This window comes from Vigna umbellata, chromosome 5 (assembly GCF_029865625.1).
Source record: "Vigna umbellata cultivar VRB3 chromosome 5, Vumbellata_1.0, whole genome shotgun sequence".
Taxonomy (NCBI): Eukaryota; Viridiplantae; Streptophyta; class Magnoliopsida; order Fabales; family Fabaceae; genus Vigna; species Vigna umbellata.
In genome coordinates this window covers 36,956,553-36,980,322 of record NC_142169.1, presented here as the reverse complement: position 1 = coordinate 36,980,322, position 23,770 = coordinate 36,956,553, and the positions used below count along the sequence as shown (strand labels likewise).

The 23,770-nt window shown below is 34.7% G+C and overlaps 3 protein-coding genes across 4 annotated transcripts; 1 reads left to right on the top strand and 2 right to left on the bottom strand.

Moving 5' to 3' along the window:
* On the bottom strand, positions 1 to 9,096 carry LOC148198262 (uncharacterized). The gene is made up of 4 exons (XM_088116229.1): positions 9,049 to 9,096; positions 457 to 531; positions 267 to 332; positions 1 to 177 (listed from the first exon to the last, which is right to left on the bottom strand). The coding sequence occupies exons 1-4, from the start codon at positions 9,094 to 9,096 to the stop codon at positions 1 to 3; spliced, it is 366 nt and encodes a 121-aa protein (XP_087972355.1).
* LOC148198263 (uncharacterized) lies at positions 7,600 to 8,405 on the bottom strand. The gene is made up of 3 exons (XM_088116238.1): positions 8,346 to 8,405; positions 8,116 to 8,250; positions 7,600 to 8,025 (listed from the first exon to the last, which is right to left on the bottom strand). Exons 1-3 carry the CDS (start codon positions 8,403 to 8,405, stop codon positions 7,600 to 7,602), a joined length of 621 nt encoding a protein of 206 aa, XP_087972364.1.
* Positions 9,097 to 13,359: 4,263 nt separating the features above from the next.
* Positions 13,360 to 23,440, top strand: LOC148198261 (actin-related protein 2/3 complex subunit 1B-like). 2 transcript variants are annotated; one of them, XM_088116734.1, is made up of 15 exons: positions 13,360 to 13,607; positions 15,733 to 15,818; positions 17,427 to 17,503; positions 17,633 to 17,727; positions 18,363 to 18,417; positions 19,363 to 19,432; positions 19,532 to 19,605; positions 19,695 to 19,737; positions 20,146 to 20,227; positions 21,147 to 21,235; positions 21,341 to 21,426; positions 21,646 to 21,709; positions 22,689 to 22,795; positions 22,968 to 23,023; positions 23,110 to 23,440. In XM_088116734.1, exons 1-15 carry the CDS (start codon positions 13,538 to 13,540, stop codon positions 23,166 to 23,168), a joined length of 1,113 nt encoding a protein of 370 aa, XP_087972860.1. In that variant the 5' UTR covers positions 13,360 to 13,537; the 3' UTR covers positions 23,169 to 23,440. The 2 variants fall into 2 exon arrangements, with proteins under 2 accessions (XP_087972860.1, XP_087972859.1); XM_088116733.1 differs by having other exon boundaries at positions 13,361 to 13,607; positions 18,348 to 18,417.
* Positions 23,441 to 23,770: the final 330 nt, after the last annotated feature.

The following is a 23,770-nucleotide window of genomic DNA, read 5'->3' as shown; positions in this document are numbered from 1 at the left end:
TTAATCTTCCATGGGGGTTGTTGTTTTATTATTAGAGGTAGAAGGACAAACCTTTTCAGATGGACCAACATCTTTGTTTTTGTTGTTGTTTTGGGCACATGGGTAGGGTCGAATCACAGGTCTTGATGAAGCGTTAAGTAGTTCCTCAGTTGGAGGACCTATGTCAGCTTTGAAGACCTACACATTCGTTACAATCAAATTTAATAACGTCGCACTTACGTAAGTAACACAAAATTTAGGATTTCGTTATAAGTTCACGATATTACCTTCACAATATTCCGGACGGTTATATTCAAATAGTAAATCCTTCCAAAAGGACTCAATGCACCAACCTGTGCGTAAAGATATGTATAACATTTTAAAGCAATGAATACGTTAACGTGGTGCATGATTCTTAAAGCTTATTATTAGAAGTTGTAGTTGGTTTACACTTTGCAATAATAACACAGCACCAACTCCTATATCCGGCCCAAACTCTGGATGCAGAAGGACTTTGTTGTGCACCGAAGCAGACAATGAGTTACTTTGATCCTGCTAGCAAGGAATAGTGAAAAAGTTAACAAAGGACGCTTTAAACAAAGTTAACAATGTAGAGAGTGTGGCAGTTCGATCCTGTTAGTGATTGACCTTGACAACAATTTTCATGTCACCCAATCCATTTGGGTTGCACTCTTTAACAATGCATGCTACAAATGGAAGGGCATGCATTGACTTAACGCGTTCTAGTTGGGTGACGTTGTTAATGTTGCCATCTTCTACAAGTCCTGCCAACAATATCTTGTTATTGTCAACATTAAACATTTAAAGTATAACTGTGTCCACTCATAATGAAAATGTTCACCATGGTGTTTAATGAACTTCTCAGCCAATATCCAAGGATTTGATTTAAAATCCCGATCAAATGTTGCCTTTGCAATGTCATTAACAAATTCCTGTGTTGACTTAGGTTCATCTGTTTCCCTGTTTAGCATGGCCACTTGTACATTTCTAACAGGTCCTGGTATCAACGTTGTAGTTGAGTTGCACTTTTGTAAGAATGCTTTGAGATCACTATCGTCTATATCAAGTCCCTCCCATGGCTCCATTCTTTGAATCTGCATCCTTGAAAACGAATTAGGTTATGCATGGACTAAGGATAAAACGCAAAAGTTGTAGTTAAAGGATAAGCAACTCTACCTTACGTTCAAATTGCTTTCAAGAGCTATGCCAATAGGAAATCGAAAGCTGTAATATATAGAGGAATATAATAATATAATATTGACTTAAATTGGCATAATTAGACTTCAAACTTTTTCAACACGACTAACGCAGGGATAACTTAACAATTGAATAATGATATAATAATATTTAATTATTTTGAAATGACCTTTGTGCATCTAAAACCTTTAATTGGCTTGTCATGCAATTAATGTTTAGGCGTTGCACCCGTTGGACTTTCCCGCCCAGCCAACAACTTCCATTTAATGCACTGAAAAGGCAAATAAACCCCACTTTTGTCATTAATTTGTTTGCATTACTCACCTTTTCTCATTCAACAATTACAGACTATGGCCGAAAGCAACAACTTACGTGTATGAAGTTGGTAAGACATTCAAGAGCATTTAATCCCCAGGAAGTTGGTAAGACATTGAAGAGCATTTAATCCCCAAGACCTTGGACGTTGGACCTTGGTAGGGTATTGAAGGCCATTTATTGAAGCGATTGTGAAAGGGCGTTCCTTCTCTTTGTAAGTTAATGTTTTACTGATTTCAAATGTTATGCCTTCTATTATACACTTATTTTTTTGTTGATGCAACAAGGAAAATATTGGCTTTTATTACAATAATGTTTGGAAGTAGGAAATACAACAAATTTGTGGTTATGACAAAGTCTGGGCATGAACATTAGTGGTCCCAGAAAACCAAATATGTTGTTGTAATGTTTTAATGATTGCTTTCATTTACCTTTCATGTCCATGTCATGTTGGACTAGGCATTGCGTTTGAATGTCTTTGTCACAAATTATGTCGTCTGAAGAAGTAACTTGTGCGGTGAACAACGATTCCATTCAGAATGTCAACGATATTGTCCCTAAAATTCATATGTGGTTTGATACAATTGAAGAAGTTAAAAGTTTTTACACTGACTATGCTGTGAGGACTGGTTTTGGTGTTCGGATAAGGACTTCTAGGAGAAATAAGAACAACGACTTAATCTTCCTTAAATTAGTTTGCTCTAGGGAAGGGAAGTACCTATCTTCCATTGCTCCAGAATGGAAAACCCAGCCAAGTCAAAAAAACCAATGTCCAGCTGGAATCACAGTTGTTATGAAAGAAGGAAGATGACATGTGAGAACAGTTGTTATTGAACATAGCCATGACATGTGTCCAAATAACTCCAACCTGATACGTGGTAATTGAAGAATTAATATGCATGCGAAGCACACCCTTAATATCAATAATCATTCTTGTGTTCGCATTAACAAAAGTTTCATATCTTTGGTTAATGATGCCGGTGGATTTGAAAATATACCATTTGTGGAACATGATGCCCGTAATTACATTGGGCATCACAGAAGAACTCTTTGTAAGGAAGGTGATGACCAAACACTATTAAGGTATTTTTCAAGAATGAGAGAATTAAACAATGATTTTTTCTATGATATGGAAATGGACGACGACAACCGAATAAGTAGTGTCTTTTGGGCCGATGCACGAAGTCGCGCAGCATGTGTAGATTTTGGTGATGTTGTGTCCTTTGACACAACCTACCTAACAAACAAATATGACATGCCATTTGCACCATTTGTTGGGGTTAATCATCATGGTCATTCCATATTACTTGGTTGTGCTTTGATTTCCGTAGAGGACACTACCACATTCACATGGCTATTTTCAACTTGGCTTAGATGTATGTCAAACAAGGCTCCTCAAGGTATCGTCACTGGCCAATGTAAGGCAATGTCCAAAAATACCTGAGAAGTTGCAAGCCTACAAACGCTATGGTGCAATCAAAAGTGAACTTAAGAGGCTTGTGTATGAGACAATCACTTATAAAGAGTTTGAGTTAGGCTGGGCAAATTTGATGTCATGTCAAGGGTTAGAGAAAAATGATTGGCTAAATTCATTGTATGCAGATAGACAACGATGGGTTCCTTGTTATATGAAATATCAATTTTGGGAGGGAATGTCAACTACGCAACGAAGTGAGGGTATGAATGCATTCTTTGATGGATTCATAAATTCAAGTACAACACTTCAACAATTTGTGCAACAGTACGATAACGCCCTACGACAAAAGATGCAAAAAGAAATTGAGGCAGATTTCTCTTCAATGAATACGACTCTACCATGTGGATCTCAATCTCTTATTGAAAGACAATATCAAACCGAGTACACACAGGCAAAATTTATAGAAGTTCAAAACGAATTTCGGTCACGCATGAACTGCTTCATTAAAAACATGACAAAAGAAGCTACTATAACTAGGTACACTGTTAAATAAGACTTCATATGGGAAGGTGATTGTCGTTCAAAATTTCATGTAGTAGTCTTTCATCCTGTGACAACCGACACTCATTGCAGTTGCCAACTATTTGAGTTTAGAGGAATCTTGTGTCGACATTCGTTATTGGTCCTAGGGCAGGAAGATGTGCGTAATGTACCAACAAAATATGATTTGCGAAGGTGGAGCAAAAACGTCCGTAGAAGAATACTCTCATTAAAGCATCTTACAACAATAACATTGAAGAGCCTAAGATGCAAAGGTACCAAGCTTTGTGTAAGCGTTTCTATGACATCGCCGAGGTTGCTTGTGATTCTGAGACTGCATCTGATAAGTTGCTTTCAGATTTAAACTCTATAGGGAAAAAATTGGGTGTATGTACATCAACGACATTGTCGTTGGTCAATGATGATGCATCTAACATGGATGCACATCTACATTGTAGTGAAGAGGTTGGACCTAGTTGTCAAATTGACGACTTAATTGTGCGCAGTCCTGTAGCTGTCAAACGCAAAGGCCGACCAAGGACAAAAAGAATGCAATCAACAGTTGAAAAAATAACAAAAAAGAAAAAGTCTCATGCTACTAAAACCAAACATGCAAGGAATTCCAATGTGAGTAATAGACACACATCTCATTTGTTTTTATGTAGTATTATTACTAATCAACTTTATTCATTTAAACCTTAACTAATACTGTTATTTCAGGAAACAAGTAACCATGACATAACGCAGGTCCATAATGTTCAGGAACTTCCAACTGAGGATATGTTTGAATCTCAACTCACCCAATCAGAATTCATGTCTTTATTGACATCCGGAGAATACATTGTTCACAATGATGACTTCTCACCAAATACTTATACACACCTTTAACCCATGCACTGTGGGAATAAACTTCTTTTTTGGGGTATGTATGCTATTCAATATTATGTGTGTCCTTTCATTCAAATAAATAACATAAATTTATAACTTGGTTACATTTTTTTTTCATGAATATGGTACAATTAAATATAGTTTACATATAGTTTATTATTATAATATAATAATTTTAATATTTATCAATTACTGCTTATGGTAATAATTACTATTAACGTAATGTTATTGACAAATGTGGCCATTTAATTTCTCATTGTTATTTCATTCAAAGCACCGTTTCACAATTTATTCAAATGTTACATTATAAATTATTTTTATTAGTGATCAATGCTAATTACTTTCGCCATCAATCGTTATATCCAATAATGTGAATGATATAAATTACTAGATTACTATTAATTTTTTGTTCTCTTTTGCTTGTGCATTAATAAATGTTGACAATGTATGTTATCATTTCCAATTTCTTCTTTTTCTTGATTTTGTATACAATTTTGGCCATTGTTGTTTTACTCACAAAATCATGAAAGCATCAACGAGTTTTGATTTGGTGCACATTATGTTGTTTTTAGTGTTCTGTTTTCCATTTAATGTACCCCAACCACCACGTCAAAAACATTGGCACATTTACAACTCATTTATTATGAAAGAAATGGTTGTTAAAACGGTTGAACACATTTAATGGTTGGTTGAACGAATTCAAATGCCACCTAACTTCTCCCAATGCCATTTAACATTCTTGTAAGGAAAGTATTACTTTACTCTACCAATTGAATGGACACGTCTCACGGTGCAGTGTTGAAACTTTTCGTCAAACCTCTTCATTGTGTATATATTTGTCGTCTAGGGTTGGCTAAATGGAAAGAGCCAAACATCTGGGTTTTGCATTTTGAAATAATGGCTGCCTCAACCTCCGCTCAAACATTAAGAATCTTGTGGAAATTTGGATCCATCCACTTATCTCATTATGTAAGCATGTTCTTCTCAATTAATTTATTGTCATGAAAGTTACCTTATACTTGGTTACAACTTCTTCAGGACATTGGGTACGTTGATAGGCACTTTGCTGCGGCATTTGAAAATGAATTAGGACCCACATGGTCGTTGGTGGACAACAATGGTCACACACATGTGGTGACTTATAACATGGATACCATCAATCCTATAATAACTAATGGCTGGGGTGAAATGAGAAACATATACCCTCAAAGGTTGAACAATTCCCACATAAGTTTCGAGTATGTGGGTAATAATAATTTTCATATCACCATATATTTTGGTGCTTGCTCCCAAGAGAGTAGGGAATCTTTCATTTATGATTCTACCAATTATCTTGATACCTCATTGTTTGCGGTGAAGTTGACAAAATCACAATCATAGGGAAGTCATTTGGTACGTGGTAAATACAATTTTTTTTGGAATATAATTTTCATAAATTCCACAATGTCAATTACTTGATATTTTTTACTGCACAGGACTTGCAAACTGCATTTGGGAATCTTATCAAGAGCAAAGGCTTGACACAGGTTATGCTCCTTGGACAGAAGGACGACATCATGTGTAGTGTTTTGGTTTCTGTCACTCGCAATTCAACAAAGTTTGGCAAATGATGGAAGGAATTTTGCACGGAATATGGATTGAAGGAGGGAGATGTCCTGCTGTTTGAGGTTAACAATCTTGGAAATGACATTATAGTTGAAGTTTATATTAATGGATGTCCATGTACTCTTATACATCCAATCTCAGTCTAAAGCATAATCTACATTATGAATTCATGTTAATGTCTTTCAATATTTATGTTCTAATGAAAATCCAATTATTACTTCTTTGTGTCAATCACGTTGGTCTTCATACAATTGTTCTACTTCAACTTGCTTATTTTTTACTTAACTTCATTTCGTATGGTCAAATAAAATAAATAAATTTATCAAAAGCATTGCAACATTTGTTGTAAAAATCATCACTGACATTTCCCATTTACTGAATAATATACTAATAAATAATCAAACACAATAATTTTTGTGTAACATGAATTAAAATATTGTAACAAACAAAAGGTTTATTACTAAATATTTGTTGACCTTTTACACATCAAAACACATGCCCTAAGTCAAATATTGTCTTCAAAATATTAAATATAATTATTGTACATAACTAGGACTTTAGTTAAAATATTTGGGTACTTATGTTATCAATTTTGCACACAGGGGTTTGTGAACTTCTAAAACATCTTTCTACCTCAAAATGACTTGCATGTTGTAATAATATTTTGTTACGGCATCCTGCCATTTCCATCAACGTAAATTACACCTCAGGTCACCAAATAATTAACACAAATAACAAATGTAACTTTAAAATAAAATGTGGTTTAACACTGCAAATAAATGGGTACTTGTGTTATGTATTATGCCCACTACGGTAGACTTACTTCGACTTCAAGGTTTTCAACTACTCTTGTCAATTTCATAAAAAATGATGATAATACACAATAAAAAAACACACAGCATGTAAAATTTCTGAACGAAGAGCAATTGTACATTCCAATAACATGTGGGATCGTAGTTCATATAATTGGGTACTTACTTTATAACTTATGCACACTAGGGTACACTACCTTTTTCATAAACGGTTTCAAGTTGTGATATTCACCATCATGTCGAAAATTATTATATTTTAACAAGGCTGCTAAATTATGAATAAATAACACAACCTATGTCCCAAAATTATGTTAAAAAACAACAAATGCACCTAACAAAACACAAATGAGATCATCGTTCAATTAAGTGGGGACTAATGGTATTACTTTTGCTCACCACGGTTACCTGAGTTCAACATCGACTTAATCAATTTGTAATGTTCAGTTTGAACAATGATGCTGTATGACCAACAATATATTTCAATTTAATTTGTTTGTTATGATTTCTGGTCTAACAAAAATAATAACCAATTCCAAAACCTAATTTCTTTCAACAACCATGCCAAAAACTCCATAATCATGCCTCAAATTCTCCATCAATACCATACAAACTTCATTTCAAATAACTTTATTTCATGTTCATCCCACTTCATTTCAACTCCCTGGATCTGTCATAAACCATTACAAACAACAAAAATCAAATCATGACAATTCAAAAAAGGATTCCAATGTTTTCAAAATTCAACCAACTTTTTCAACAGGATTCCAAACATCATAACATTATCTAAAACTTAAATTCCTAATGTAATACAACTTATTGAAGTACTCATTGTTTTCTTCTACCATCTGCAGTATAAGGACTTCTTTTTACGACACTCTTAAGCCGTATTCGGGGTTGCGCTTTCATACGATCATACATTGTGCTTTGTTGCATTTCAAAACCACCTTGAAACACCGGGGTTTGCTGCTCATGTTGAACCGGTGTACTTTGACAACGATCTTCACTTCCCCACAACGGTTCTTCCACAAAATTTTCATTCTTATCTTCATTTTTTGCTTCAACCAACTTTCTTAAATCGTTAATACTACTTTGCATGTCCGCAATTACCCGTGTTTGTTCTTCTACAACAGAAATTAATTTTTCCTTATCTCCTCTATTTTGCTTCTTAAATGGAATACCAAATTTCTCACAAGCGTCTTTCACCATACCATAACAAAGCTCCTCTTTGGACATACCAACATCAATAACAACCTGCAATGTCATTAACAATTTTGATTTCATAAAAACACAAATCATAAATTACTTTGCACCAACACATTCGTGTAATCAACAACTACTCACTGATCCCTTTGCCAAAGCAGTTTTGATAAACTTATCCCCAATATTCATATCAATCCAGTTCAACAACCTTGGGAATTTTGTTACCCGTGTACTATAGATGGACTTCGATGTCACAAAATGGTGACAAAACCATACCTGCAAATTTTTAATCCATCAACAATGACAATAAAAATGATGAAAACAATAACGAATCATTGTCTTTGATTAACAATTACATAAGAAACATGTACCTGCAACAGGTAAGCACATCCTTGAACATGAATATGGCTTTTGCTTGTTTCATTCTTCATTGTTGTTGAAGCACTACACACACTTTCAACAAAGTACTGAAAAACTAAACTGCCCCAATTGTACTTAGCCACACACCCCAACTCCCAAACAAGGTCAAAAATAATTGGAAATACTACTCTACTTCGATTGGGAAGCAAGAACTCTGATATCCCTACCAATATATACAAGCTGCAAAAATGTTCCAATGGAAAATTTTCATTTCCTCTAACAAAAAGTCATATACCATTCTCACATCTTCTTTCCCCTCAGGGAAGTACTCCCTACAAACACTACGATGCCCAACTTTATTTAAATCTATCACTTCACCAACAATAGGCAACCCTACCGATAGACAGACATCAAATTCAGTAAACTTAATAACTTTGTCACCAAAATAAAACCCACTCATGTTATCTACCCATTGACCACATAACTTAGATAACAAATTCCTACCTATGTTAATACAACCTGGCAAGTATAACAACCAACCAAAAACACTCTTCTCAATGTAACCCTTCTGCTCAAAAGTCAACCGTTCGTTCAAAAGACCTATCATCTTGGTTTTGCAGTAGTGTCTGAACACTAACTGCATACGAAGTCATGCTTACTAATTAAATACAGTCAAACAACAAATGTATGCAAATCAAATACAATCCTACGTACCTTCTTCCTTGTATCACGTCCTTTACTTTGTTCACCAAGTTCCTCCATCACACTACACCAACACAAAAAGTGAAATTACATTACACCAACACAATCAAGTAAAAGAACAAATTGGAAATGATAACAAACATTGTGAGCATTTGTTAAAACACAAGCAAAAAGAGAACAAAGAAATAATAGTAATTTATTAATTTATATCATTCGTGCCACATAAAAATACATTTTGTAAGACTCATGGTTCAACAACATAACTGGTACCAAAGGCAAATTAAGTGGGTACTTGTCTTGAAGTTTTTGCACATCAAGGCCAATTACGTCCACCACTCTCATTTTGGGGTGGCTTGTTTGTTTTCCTTGATTTCATCTACTTCTAAGTAATTTGGGAACAATTTTTTAAGATTTTGTTAACAAATTCGTGCCACATAAAAATACATTTTGTAAGACTCATGGTACAGGAACAGAACTGGTACCAAAGGCGAATTAAGTGGGTACTTGGGTTGAAGTTTTTGCACATCAAGGCCAACTACGTCCACCACACTAATTTTGGGGTGGCTTGTTTATTTTCCCTCATTTGATCTACTTATAAGTAATTTGGGAACATTTTCTTAACATTTTATTAACAAATTCCTACCACATAAAAATACATTTTGTGAGACTCATGGTTCAGCAACATAACTGGTACCAAAGCCGAATTAAGTGGGTAATTGGGTTGAAGTTTTTTCACAGAAAGGCCAACTAGGTCGACCACTCTCATTTTGGGGTGACTTGTTTCTTTCAGAGCAAGGCCAACTAGGTCCATGACTACCAATCCAACAAAATTACAAAAACAATGTAAGATTAACCAAAAAACATCTATAAAAATCATTAACACAACAAAATCCATTACACTTCAATTATATTTGAACTTCTCTTAAAATTCTTACTCCAATCATTATATTTTACTATAAAAATGTCAATTTATTTACAAAACGAACTGTCATCTAAAAATTCTTCATACAGAAACGCAATCGAGTTTTCAAACGTGAATAATACACACTTTAAATAAAGATAGCATCAACAAAGCAGGTGCACATGCAGTCATCCATGCTGCACCAGGCATAGGTAATTTATTACGGCCAGATACAACATTTTCCAAAATACTAAATAGTGTGCTAACAAACTAAATCATGTCCTTTTACTCTGAACTATAATGAATATCACTGATGCATCACTAAAATGTATGTGGAAAGGATTATGAATCTTGGAAAACTTTTTTACGAATCTTAATATGTATGGATGATAATTTAGATTTTTCAATTTACCTCATTCAAATTGAATACAAGCTAAAAATATACGGTATTATCTTGATAAGAACACGATAAGGAACATGCAGTTCAAAATTAGAAAAAACTATCAAATGTTATTATATTGTTCAGCCTTGAAACATGCTTCAACAACATCTATAAAAATCATTAACACAACAAAATCCATTACACTTCAATTATATGTCAATTTATAAAGGATAAACATGAAATGGACAACCACACACACAATATCATTAATTATATCAAAGGACCTTCTAAAATCCCAAGTCATCCCACCACATTTATTTCATCTAATAACTTATCAAATATCTAGATTACGGGTAAAGCACAAAAAGTGAAATTACATTACTTTTGGAGGTCCTCTATTCCATAAATTTTCCCACTTCGGAGACACATTTTCAGTATCGTCAAAGGAATAATGTTTATGTTCTCATGTTCATAGTATCAATCACCACACATTTAATTCATCCAACAAATACTATTAACAAACCACCTCCATCATACATAAACAACATTCCACCGCTATCCAACAAGTCATATTTTTACAGCTTACTAACAACGTATCATACATAACCAAAATCATCCACAAACAACATCATACATATATTAAAGCTTCATTCCACTCAAATAAAAAAAACGAAACCTTGGGTGAACACAACGTGTGCCGGTTCGAACACATAGGAAGAAAAATGTGTGGGTGGGACTAACAACCCGGAAAACCCCTCTTTTTCGTCCACCGTACAATCGAAACTCCGGCGGCACTCCGGCGATGCTCCGGTGGCACTCCGGCGGTGAATGCAAAGGCTCGGCACAGGGAGGGAAGCAGGTGGGACGAAGTGAGACTCAGAACGCGCCCCTAGTTCGCTGGGCCGGAGGGAAGACGACGCCGTCTTCGGTTCGTTCGCCAACGTCGGAGCTGCGGCGGCCGTGAATCAGAACCGGCTGAAGGGGTTGAATAGCTCCGAGACGACCTTCAACTTTGTCCGGCGACACTCCGGCAAGCAGTCCGTCGGACCTCTCTCTCTCGAACTCCCTTTCTCCAACTCTCTCGGGCTCTCTCTAGGTTACACTCTCTCTCTGAACCTTTGCTTCTCTCTCTACAATTGTTCCAAATTCAATTTCAAATTTGAAACGCGGACCTGCAAACCCTGACCACTCCCTTTCCACGTCATATTTCATTTTCATTTTATTTTTCCACGTGGACCACTACCATTTGGACACCTGTACCGTGTCCAAATGTTGTCAAAAGTGGTTGTTCAAGTATCATTTTCCATGTTTTAAACAAAATATTACATTGCTATCCTGTTTTATATATAACACTCGTATAACTGTAGTTTGAAAATATTATGCGAAGTTAACGTAATTTACTCGTTTTATTTTCGTACAAAAAAAAGTTTAAAGTTATAAAATAGGTTTGATGAATAATCTAAATAACTCGTAAAATATTTTAAGCCTAAAAAATAGTAATTTGGACCGTGGTTTTTAAAATGGTAATTTATAATTTAAGAAAATAAAAATAAAATTAAAACATATAACCATATTACAATTTATATATTATATAATTATTCCTAAAAGTTGAAATTAATTTTATTTATTTAATGGAAAACTGAGTGATGAAGTATAGGCTTAATAGCCTATTTTTTCTCCAGTTTTTATTGAATAATGTCAATTCAGTTTTTCGTTTTAAAAGTGTTTGAAATTGATCCTCACTTATTAAATTTTGCGTCAAAATCATCCCTTCCGTTAAATAAAAGCAAGCGGAGTTAAGGGATTGATTATCTGGCATAATGTAGTGGTAACATGTCATCTTTATATTGTATGCATGGTGACGTGTTACGTAGTTAAAGGTTAAGCTAGATATTAAAGATTGAGTATTTGAAATTGAGGAAAAACCGATTTAGGGCATTTTCATTTATGCTAATCACACAAGTCTCCCTCCACCTACACAAATTTCCAACACCCATTCACCACTCCACACACACTACACAATTCCACACACAAAAATCCCTTCTCTTCACTTCCTAAACCATCCACACTCCCCAATAGCAGACAAATACTTCATCACCTCCATTCACCCAAACCCCAAGCCCACACAGCACCTCCACAACCACCAATCAAAAGACAATTTTTTCTAGGTTTGGATTTGGAAGGGAAAGTTGTAGACTGCCCAATTCCACACACAAAAATCTCTTCACCTCTCTTCTTGAACCATCCACAATAAGGGAGAAGAGAAGGTGTGTACCATGTAATCGATGGTGATGAAGGGATCGTTAACAACGAGTTCCACATCGTCTCTCTGAAGAGCCAGAAACATAATTTTTGAAATTAGGCAAAACCCAAGAATCAAAACCGAAACATTTGAGCACCCATCTGCAGATACCTCCATCATGGCCTGGACCATATATGATGATTGATTGCATCTACACGAGGGTAAATATGTTTGCATATTTAACGTCCCCTTTAACTCGTGGTAGCATACCGTTCATCTCGATCTGTGTGAACTGCTCGAGTATGCGGCCGAAACCTGAACAGAGGAGGAACTCCGACATGGTGAGCGGGAGCGGACGGGCCAGTGCGATCGTCATCATCGTGAAAGAGCTCAAAGGTGTTGGAGCCTTCGTGTTCGGCGGCAAAGTCATCGCTGGATCCCCAAAGAACAATGACGGAGTTAAAGGGGGAGCGATTACCAGCTTATTTTATTTTAAACTTAAAATCAAATAAATCCACATCATGACCTCTTACTGTACCAACGAAGTTATTAAATGATACCTCAACATGCCATCAGGCAAGAAAGTTAACGTCGTTCACAATAATTTACGACAAAGACATTATTAACTCAATTTTACCAAAAAAAAAATCTAATTTAACACTTTTAAAATCCGATGAACTAATTGAAATAAATATGCATGTAGACACCTCCGAAATTAAACCTAAGAAAAACAAAAAGGATGTAAATATTATAATTTACACAAATGAAAAGCACGTGTGAAAGTAAGTTTTAGTTAAGCACGTAAACAGAGGCATATACTCATCTTCGTCTCCTCAACACGGCAAGCTAGCACTGATTGATGGTTAGCTCGGTCTCTCTTGCGCACCCAAACAATCCCTAAGATAACCTTCTTCGCTTCTCTTCACCGCCAGATCTCGTTTTGTTTAATTCACTGCACAAGATTGGAAGAGACATAATGGCGGTTACGGCGGTTCACCAATTCGCGCAATGCATCACTTGCCACGCCTGGAGCTCTGATCAATCTAGTACTTATCCTCTCTCTCTGTAATTCAAATTCTTTTTTCTGTTTGAATTCGGACAAAATTCACTGTTTCGAGAGTGAACAGAGTATGCCATTCGTTTTTCTTATTTCTTTTACCAATTTTTAGGAAATCCTATTTGGCGGTGGTTTGAATTATGGATGTGTTCTGTTCGTCGATGGAACGTGGAGTTTTTTTATTTTGTAGATGCGATTTCGATTGGATCCGATTTTTTGTTTTCTTTTGCGCTTTTGCATTTGAAATCGAGCGCGGTTTGTGGTTTGTGGAAACTGGAAACCTTCTGCATAAACATTGTTCGATGACGAAGCTGATAATCCCTACGTGTTGAGTGTTGATGTTTTCTTTTACTTTAACTAGGATGCCATTGGTTTCTGATTTGAATTTATTTGAGTTTTGCACATGCTATTCTGCTTTGTGATGGTGGGAGAATGTTATTGTTTAAGATGGAAAATGGACTTGGTTATATTATATAACCTCAATCATGGATGTATGTAAACTTGAGCGAGAGGTACTAAGTTGTGGACCCAAAGCAGAGCACAGGATGTGTTGAAGAACTTGAGGGAGAGGTATTAGAAGTTGAAGTGTGCAATGTGAAATTTTTGTACAAGGGGAGGGGAGAAGTTAGGAGGTTGAGTAATAAGTTTAGTTCCCTTTTTTTGGATGCTTGAAATCGTCGAAATTGATGTTTAAAAACGGAGAGTTCTGGAGCTCTTCAACATCATGTGTGTTGCATTGCAATCTGTAGCTAAAATTGGGGCTATTCTTATTTCTCTTCCTCACATGGAGGGTAAAGCCCCATTTTGGCCCATTTTTGGACTCTTCCAACCCTGTTATTGTAATATTTTCATTCTTAGAAGGAGTTTTAGGTTAAATTAACATCACAAAACCCTGTAAGAAAGGATTGCATCCCACTTATATCTCTATTCTAGCCATAAAACTAGTCAATATGAAATCTCCAACATACTTTTTTTACACTAAGAATTGGACATTGTAAGTGAGACTATATGTTAATGGGTAGTCCAATAGTTGCCTTATAGCATATAACATGTTAAACCCAACAATGGCTGCTAAAATAAGATTTGAGACCATCTTAGAAGGAGTTTAGGTTAAACTCAGCCTCACAAAATGAACTTGTAAGTTGAAGCTTACATGTCCCTTATATATTTGATTTTAATCACACCACTAGTCAATGTGGAATCTCTAAAATTTATCATTTTCTAGCTGGCTTTATAATATTGAAGACCCTCCTTTGTTCCTATGCAGTCATTATTGATCGACTAAGCCTATGCTTGTCTTGTCTACCCTCATGAGCTCAAATTCATTGATTCTTGGCAGTACCTATGACCATTCCCAGCATTTACTAGTATTTCTGGTCACCGAGTCTTGTGTTTTCTCAATCATGCATTTCCTATCCCCATCTGCTCATTCTCTGTTGACCCAATCACGTTTTGTCTCTCAACGCTCGACTGTTCTATTCTTTTTGTCCATGACTTATTAATAATGAATATGACTTTGATTCCGAATATTTTATTTAATTTTTTAATTTCTTTTTTGATTATTTGGTAAGTGGTATATTGCCATCTCGTTTTTACTATCCTGCTATAGTGTCTTTTACAGTTGGCCTCTCTGTGCTACAATCCAAGATTGACCACTATTCTCTTGAATTGTGTTATCAAAATACGTTTGAACTTGGAAGTTTGATCTCAATTAGGAAAATTATAGTGTGAATATTTTCTGATATTTATTTGCTTGTTGCTAATGCATTAATGCTAGGAAAATAATTTTAAGTTGTTGCTTTGGACCAAGTTGATGATTTTGTCCAAGACATAATTGTTATAAAGCTCATCAAACAATGGAAATAATTTAAGATGCTTCAAGATTTTCTTTTTATCGTGCAAATATCATCTCCTGCAGTTTTACTGTTTCATGAATATGATATGCAAAACATTTTAGCATTTAATGTATCATATTATATTTGAAGATAAAGAGTACTGTTTATGGGGCTTAAAATAACAAATCTTTTTATCGTCTTTAAGGCATATTATTACTGCTTTTGTTAATTCTTCGAATATTTCTTCAAATATTATAATATAGTTATCTCCTTGTGTAGTGGTTGCTTTATGTCCAAACAATAATGAAGTGCACATCTATAGGTTGGTTGAAGAAAAATGGGAAAAGGTGTATGTTCTTCAAAAGGTATTGTGCTAATATTTCTGCCTTTTTTTTCCAATTAAAATAATGTTATTAATTTTGTACTCTTGCTTCAGGATTTGATCACAGTAGAAGATATGTAAAACTGGTCTTTTTGATACTTAATGATTAAAATGGTTAAGTTCGATTGTCAGAAATGATTGGAAGTGCTGTAAGAATGTCATAGAAACTGGATCAGAAACTCAAAAAAAGAAAGAAAGAAGGGAAACTCAAACAAAGGAATTGAGAATTGCGTATAGAAGTTTCAGAAATTCCTTTACAGACACACACTTTGAGGGTCCAGGAACGTCCCACTAATCAACTAATTTTCTCCCTCCCTCCCAATCTTGAAAACACACCTATATTTATACAAGTTTCCCAACACAACAACTTAAATAACAAATTTCAGAGCTGTTTGAATTAAAACAAATAGCTGCATTTTTCTTTTCCCTTGTTTCTTCTTTTATGGACCTTCATAATAGGAGGTTGTGTCCTAACAGTGCCCAGCCCAGAAAGATTCACCTTGTTCTCAAGGTGGAATTGAGAAAAAGTTTAGCCATTATAGAAACTTCCTCCATTTTCTTGCCCTTCAGTTAACATGTCATTGAGTTGTCTGTTCTTGGAGCTTTGACTGTGTCAACCTTTCAAAGTTGTCTCTGTTGTGGCCATCACTGTTAGCCTTTTCCTCCTTATTGCCCTTGCTGGTAACAGATTGAGAAAAAGAATTTGCTTCTGCCGATGATTTGGGTGGTGCTGAATTAGTGCTATCCTTGATCTTGGAGGTGCTGTTATCAATTCCTTTGTTCCTCTTTGAATAGGGAAAACTCGTACCCCCTCCTAGGTCTCTAATCCCTTGCTACCTTTGCTGCCACTATACTTTTCCCTTCAATAGCATGGGTTTTATTCATTATTTCTGAAAGATTTGTTGTTTTATACAATTTCAATTCTGCTCTAATCTCTTCCCGCAGCCCATTTGAAAAAATCTTTATCAAATACTGTTCATCCAATCCCTTAATAACTCTAGCAAATCATTCAAATTGAGTGATGACTTCACTCACGGAGTTCTCCTGCTTCAGAGCCAACAACGATTCGAAATGGTCTCCCATCAAAACTGGTTGAAACCTCTGGATAAGTGTGTTCTTGAAAATAACTCAAGATTGGTTTGGATTGCACATTTCCCACCACTGAAACCAAGATAAGGAAATCCCTATACAGACACACCCCTGGCACTTTGAGGGTCCAGGAACGTCCCACTAATCAACTAATCTTGTCCCTCCTCCCAAATCTGAAAACCCACCTATATTTATACAAATTTCCCAACTCAACAACTTAACTAACAGATTTCACAGCTGTTTGAATTAAAACAAATAGCTGCATTTTCCTTTTCCCTTGTTTGTTCTTGTATGGACCTTCATAATAGGAGGTTGTGTCCTAACAGAATGAATGCAATATGCAAGCAATAAGTTGTATCATATTCTTTGTCAATAAGTCAACTCTGATGCCAATAACAAATGATTGATTTTCTTTTCCAAATCCAATTCTGTTTATAATGGTTAACTAATTTGGTTGGAGATTTTATGAATAGTTTCATTTCTTAGCTTTTTTCTTCCTCAGCATGACCAGGTAATTTCTTCAATGGACTGGAGTGCAAGATCAAATAAAATAGTTACTGCATCCCACGATCGGAATTCGTGAGTGTCTGCGTGATTTAGAACATTAGACTTGTCACCCTAGGTTTTGGTGACTTTTGAACATTGCATTTTTTATATAAACACACTACATAATAACAAGTTTATATGCAAACCATGCGTTCATTGTAGATATGTTTGGAACCTTGAAGCATCAGAATGGGTGCCAACTCTTGTTATCCTTAGACTAAACCGTGCTGCTCTTTGTGTTCAGTGGAGTCCGAAAGGTATTAAACATGTTGCCATGTTTCAGTTTCTCTACCTTTTTCTTAAGTAGAGATATGTTTATATATTCATGAAACTTTATGCAGGGAAAATAATAAGGTATAAATTGTATGTCTTCTAAGTTAGGTAAGCAAGTTTTGTGTCCAAGTCATCCCATAATTTAAAATAATTGTGTTGGGTTGAAAAGTCGCTTCCTTCTCCACCCTCTGTACGGTTAGATTTCACTTTGTGTCTGTGTTGGAAGATTTAATTACTAAGAGGCTATCATAAGCCAACATTAGTTATGCCTTTTCCATGAACGTCTGGTGTAATTTTGTATTCGATCAAATTTTACCCCATTCAAGTCATGGGTGTAAATATGGGAGGTTTGATCCTCCAAGATGCCATTTTTGCCCTTCCTTGCACTGTAATATCTTTTTTTTTGTAATATCTTCTTTTTTGTAATATCTTCTTTGTAATATCTTCTTTGTAATTATGGCTTGCACCTTCTTTGTAATATCTTCTTTTTTTTTTTGTAGTTTTTCTAGAATAGTTTTCTAAACCTTTTATGTTAACTATTTTGTAAACTGTTGTTAGAAGTTATATGTTACGGTTATGATGCATTTCCAAATTATGTTGACAGAAAACAAATTTGCAGTGGGAAGTGGAGCCAAAACTACTTGTATATGCTACTATGAACAGGACAACAACTGGTTTGTCGATGCTTCCTTGCACTGTACTTCACTAGTTCTTTATCATCTAGCTACAATAAAAAAGAAACCTATTTAGTGTGGTTATTTGTCATTTTCAGTGGATATAACCCTGTTCCATGCGTTGTCTGTGGTTTGACTTTTCCTCAGTAACACCACCATGACCAATGGATTACCCAACTTTTAGAGCATCCTGAAAATTGAAAACTTACCCGTGGTTTCATTAAAACCCCTATTAAATCCAGTGAAGTCCAGTCAAATTTTTTTGATTTTGAATCTTGGGGTTTCAAAGATGTAAATGTCACTACATTGAACGACTTAGTTGTGGGAAATGTACATTGATTAGGCTATTGTTAATTAACTCCATCAGCAAAAGGATCTCTTCATACCTGCCTGCATGCCTAGAGAGAGAGAGAAATATATTGATTATCCTGAAAACTAACGAACTAACTAGAGAAACAATAAGTGATGCCAAATATGGCGATTTTTAAATAATAATGCTTACATATACCTGAAAATAATTGGATAATCTCTGTGCTGTGACAGCAAATGTTGATAGAAACAACTCTCTCTCACTATTGTATATACATTTTGATAAATTTAATAATGATTTTCAGTTTTAATATGGTTTATTGAAAAAGTTATAATAACATTTATTTTATTTTGTGAATTATATACATGCATAGATATAACGTTTATTTTGTTGTGAATTATATACATGCATAGATATATACTTTAAATGTATCAAATGACCGTATCCTATATTCCTTAAGATGAAATGAATTGTCGTGTCAGATGTGTGTCATATCTAATGCTTGTATTGTATCCATGTATCATAGATGTGGACACAGTTGATATAATTGGAACATCAAACTTTCAAAATAGTTCTTAGATCTTTCTTTTGTTTTCAGTTTATTACTTTATTTTATATTTTTATCTTTTTTGTAGGTGGGTCAGCAAACTCATCAGGAAAAAACACAATTCTTCGGTGACAAGTGTTTCTTGGCATCCAGATAATGTTAGTCTGTCTTTCTAACACACACAGAGAGAGAGAGAGAGAGTTTTGTATGTGATGTAAAAGAACCCTATGCGCAACATCTGTTTGTTTTACCTGCAGATTCTTCTTGCGACAACATCCACAGATGGAAAATGCCGAGTATTCTCCACATTTATTAAAGGCGTTGATGCAAAGTATGATAAAAGGATCTTTGATGTGGCTGACTTTTTCTGTTTATGTTTTTTATATCATTCCAATTTAAGTGTTTGTTGAATTGGCACAGGGATTCAAAAAAAGGTACTTCACCAGATACAAAATTTGGAGAGGTTCAATTTTAACTCTTATTCCACATGTGAAATTTATATATATATATGATCAGCTTAATGTAAATAAATTTGCGTACATGTTGCAATAAATACATGGCTTGTAAAGCCTGTTAAATATCCTATGAATAAATTATTCAACTGTTGTTTTTAAACTGGCATTGTTTTTAAAAAAAGACTTTATAAAGGTTTGATGTCTGGATTTATATATTTTAGCATACTGATCAGTGGCTAAATGCAGCTGAAAGGATTTATTTGTTTAAGATTATAAGAATGAACCGAATATCTAATTAGTTTTCTTAACATTTTTTTCTTCTACCTCCTAAAAAAACAGAAAAAATTAGAGAAATGAAATGAAAAGACTGTTGGCCAAGTATATCTTCTGCTTATGCTGTTTTTGTTGTTCAACAGCTGATTGTTCAGCTTGATCTCTCTTCATCTTGGACATTTGGAGTCAAGTGGTCGCCAAGTGGCAATACTCTAGCATATGTAGGTGAGAAAATTGTTTCCTCTGGATGGTTATCCTCGGCTAGCTTATGATAATGGCTGAAAGTTAGATGCTTCTGCTGAGGATTAGTTATCATCTTTATATTTTAATAAAAGAGGAATATTAGAGATAAACTTTTTGGTACTATTAGGTATTTTAGGTTTGCATGGTGTGCACCTATATTTTTTTCACCTGTTATATTAAAGTAAAATATTTACCTTTGTTAAGAAGTGGACTTTAAGCTTAACTCAACTCTACAAAATCGGCTTGTAAGGTGAGGTTTGTACCCACTTATATATTATAAATTAGGCTTATCTCTAATCGATGTGGGACTTTCAACACACTCCCCTCACGCCGAGGTATATATTTCTCGAGCGTGAGATTAGACATTAATGGATGGTCTAATAATAGTCCGATAGCGGGTGGAACAATATGCCCAACAAATAACAAATATCGCTAGGATAGGCTCTAACCTGGTTCTAATACCATGTTAAGAAGTGGACTTTAAGCCTAACTCAACCCCACAAAATCGGCTTGTAAGGTGAGGTTTGCACCCACTTATATATTATAAATTAGCCTTATCTCTAGTCGATGTCTGACTTTCAACAGCCTTTTATATAAAATCACGAAATCTTCAATTTATTGTATTTTATTAAGTCTGTTCGTGTCTTTTGTTTTTTGACCATGTCGAGACAGAAACAGGAGAGCATAGGGATAAATTCCTTGTCTGGACCACGAAGGAGCTATTGAATTTGTAGGGAGAAAACATAATTACAAAATATCGAGGATATAATTACAACATATTCAGTAAAACTATTTGAAGCTCATAACTTAACTATATAATCTATTTAATTAATCTTAATATGCAGCATTTATTTATTTACAAGATTCTAACATACTAAATATATTTGTTAATATTATACAGGTCACAATTCTATGATATATTTTGTTGATGATGTTGGTCCTTCTCCTTTGGCCCAAAATGTTGTGTTCCGTGATTTGCCCCTCCGTGATGTGGGTCAGCATCCACCCTATCTATCTATTTTTAGTTTCCCAAGGCCTTTTTTCATATTTACTGATTTTTTTGGAACCGGTGGATCATCATATGACATGTTTCAGGTACTCTTTGTTTCTGAGAGAAAAGTGATCGGTGTAGGATTTGATTGCAATCCAATGGTTTTTGCGGCAGATGAAAGGGGAATTTGGTACGTATAAATTCAGATATTTGTGTTTGAGATTTTCCTTATAAACGTGACTTTGGCCTATTTTTATGCAATATTTCTACTTTCTTTTAGACCTAGAGTTAATGTTTTTTCATCTCTACGTAATGACGCATTTAAATATCTTTCTAGGTGGGAGAAAAGTGTTTGTTTTGGTTTCTAGTTTATTTTCACTAATCTTTTGATGTGTTCTTTTATCAATAGGAGTTTTGTCAGATATCTGGGAGAACGGAAAGCAGTATCTTCTGGATCAAGATATGGTTCACAGGTAACTGAATTTCTTGCAAAAGATTATTCAATAATTCCACTACATGAAACATGAATCTCATGCTGGAAATCAATTTCATTAATTATAATGTCTATCGTGAAAATACTGGTCGAGTTGTGACGGCTTATAGATAGAATTCGTGGTCTTCCTAACACATTTAGATTTGTCAAATTAGAAAGATCAAAGAGAAAATGTCAGCGAAAAATGATGCTGTCAGCTTGAGGGGGTTTCATAACTTCCATTTTACGTCTAATGAAGACACATCGTGCCAGCTTTTAGCTGAACCCCACAAATTAATAAAAGGAAGTTGTTTTTGCCTCTCAAGGTACATGCATTACTAGTTGCATATTTTAATGAAAATGAAATTTATATTAGAGAAAATGGGAAGTACAATTAGCGGGGGATTTATATCCTGTAGGAAGGGTTAACCTACTGCTGAAAATCATAATATTAGAGTGTAGTTACTGTAAATTGTTACACAAGATAGCTGTGAAAGGTCAGTCTTTTAAAAGCAAAAGCACACTAGTTATTAAGAAATTATCCAATAGAAAACGAACTGATCCATCATTGACTAAAGAACCCTACCCCTAGCCCTGCCTAGCTACCACAATGTAATCTACTTTCTGCATTGGTGCCACCACTGGCCTTTTTTCATATGTCCAACTACCTTAACTGGTTTTCTGTCATCTACTCCTCGTATTAATTAATCTACTCTAACTCATTAATGCTTTTCTTGAACAAAAATTTAGTGAGGGAAATAATTTGCACATTGGTCAATGGAGAGACAAAATGTAATTAAGTATTTGCTCGGTATTATCTAAACCTCACTGTAATGTGAACTTTGACAGCTGAATCAAGTTTAATATAGGTTGGCACAAGGTCATATGTTCTAGGCTTGTAGATATTTCGTTTATTTCTATTTATGTTATTAACTGGAGGTTTACTCTTTTCTTCATTTGTCAAATTGTCTTTTAATCAGTTCTCTGAGGCATTTGTGAAGTTTTATGGCCAATCAAAGCAAGGATTGAACAATGATGCAGTTGAAACTTCAAGAACTCGTGGAACTGTTCATGAGAACTGCATAAAGTATGTATATCCTTTATGACGCCGGACTTTCTCCAAATGTGACTGGTTATGTTACATATTTTCCATTGTTCTGTTCACTTTTTATGCCCCACTACCTGCAACACAATGACAGTTGGATGCAGGCAACTTCATATAAAATGCTAACGTCTGGGTTGATTTTCGGGTTTTGTAGTTGTATTATGCCACTTGGGGAACATGGCAAAATGATAAGGCGTTTCAGCACATCAGGTTAATAGAGAATGATGGTCATCTGAATTTTTGTTAATTTTTTTGCTTAGGCTGCTTTTGCTAATGCCTACACATCGAATATACAGGATTGGATGGAAGAATTGCTGTATGGGATTTGGAAAATGAACAAGACCTGTTTGAATGATAAGCTCATGAGTAAGTTGTGACATCTTCATGGCAAAGCACCTGAAGTTGATTGTTGCATGCAGCGTTATACCTTGTATATTAATTTGGGTTTGAGGAATTGAACTGATCTCTAATCATTATACCCATAATATGTTTTTCAATATATTGGCTGTTGTTTTTAAATACATTCATTACATGATAGATGTTTTCATTTGGTCCGAGTTAAAATTTAATCATCGTAAAACTTTTATTTCTCATAATCCTTATATAAAATGGGGAGTTTGTTCGTTATGTATAATTTTCAATTTACGCTTTTCTTCTTTTGGAATATAACAATTTTTCGTTTTGGTCTCTTTTTTCTTTTCTAAGTTATATTGATGACTTTCATCTTAGTCTATCTAAAATCTTGTTACATTTAGATTGACAGATTTTTTGTTTTAGTTTTACCGTTGTAGTTAGTTAAGTAACGACACAACTAACAAGATTAAATGTAGTAATTAAAATAATTGAGACAATAAAAAATATTTTAAATTCATATAAATAGATTCTTTAACATGGTTTGTTACTTAAGTTTAGTGTGTAAAATTGATTAACTATCCTTAATAAACGATGCTTACTAAA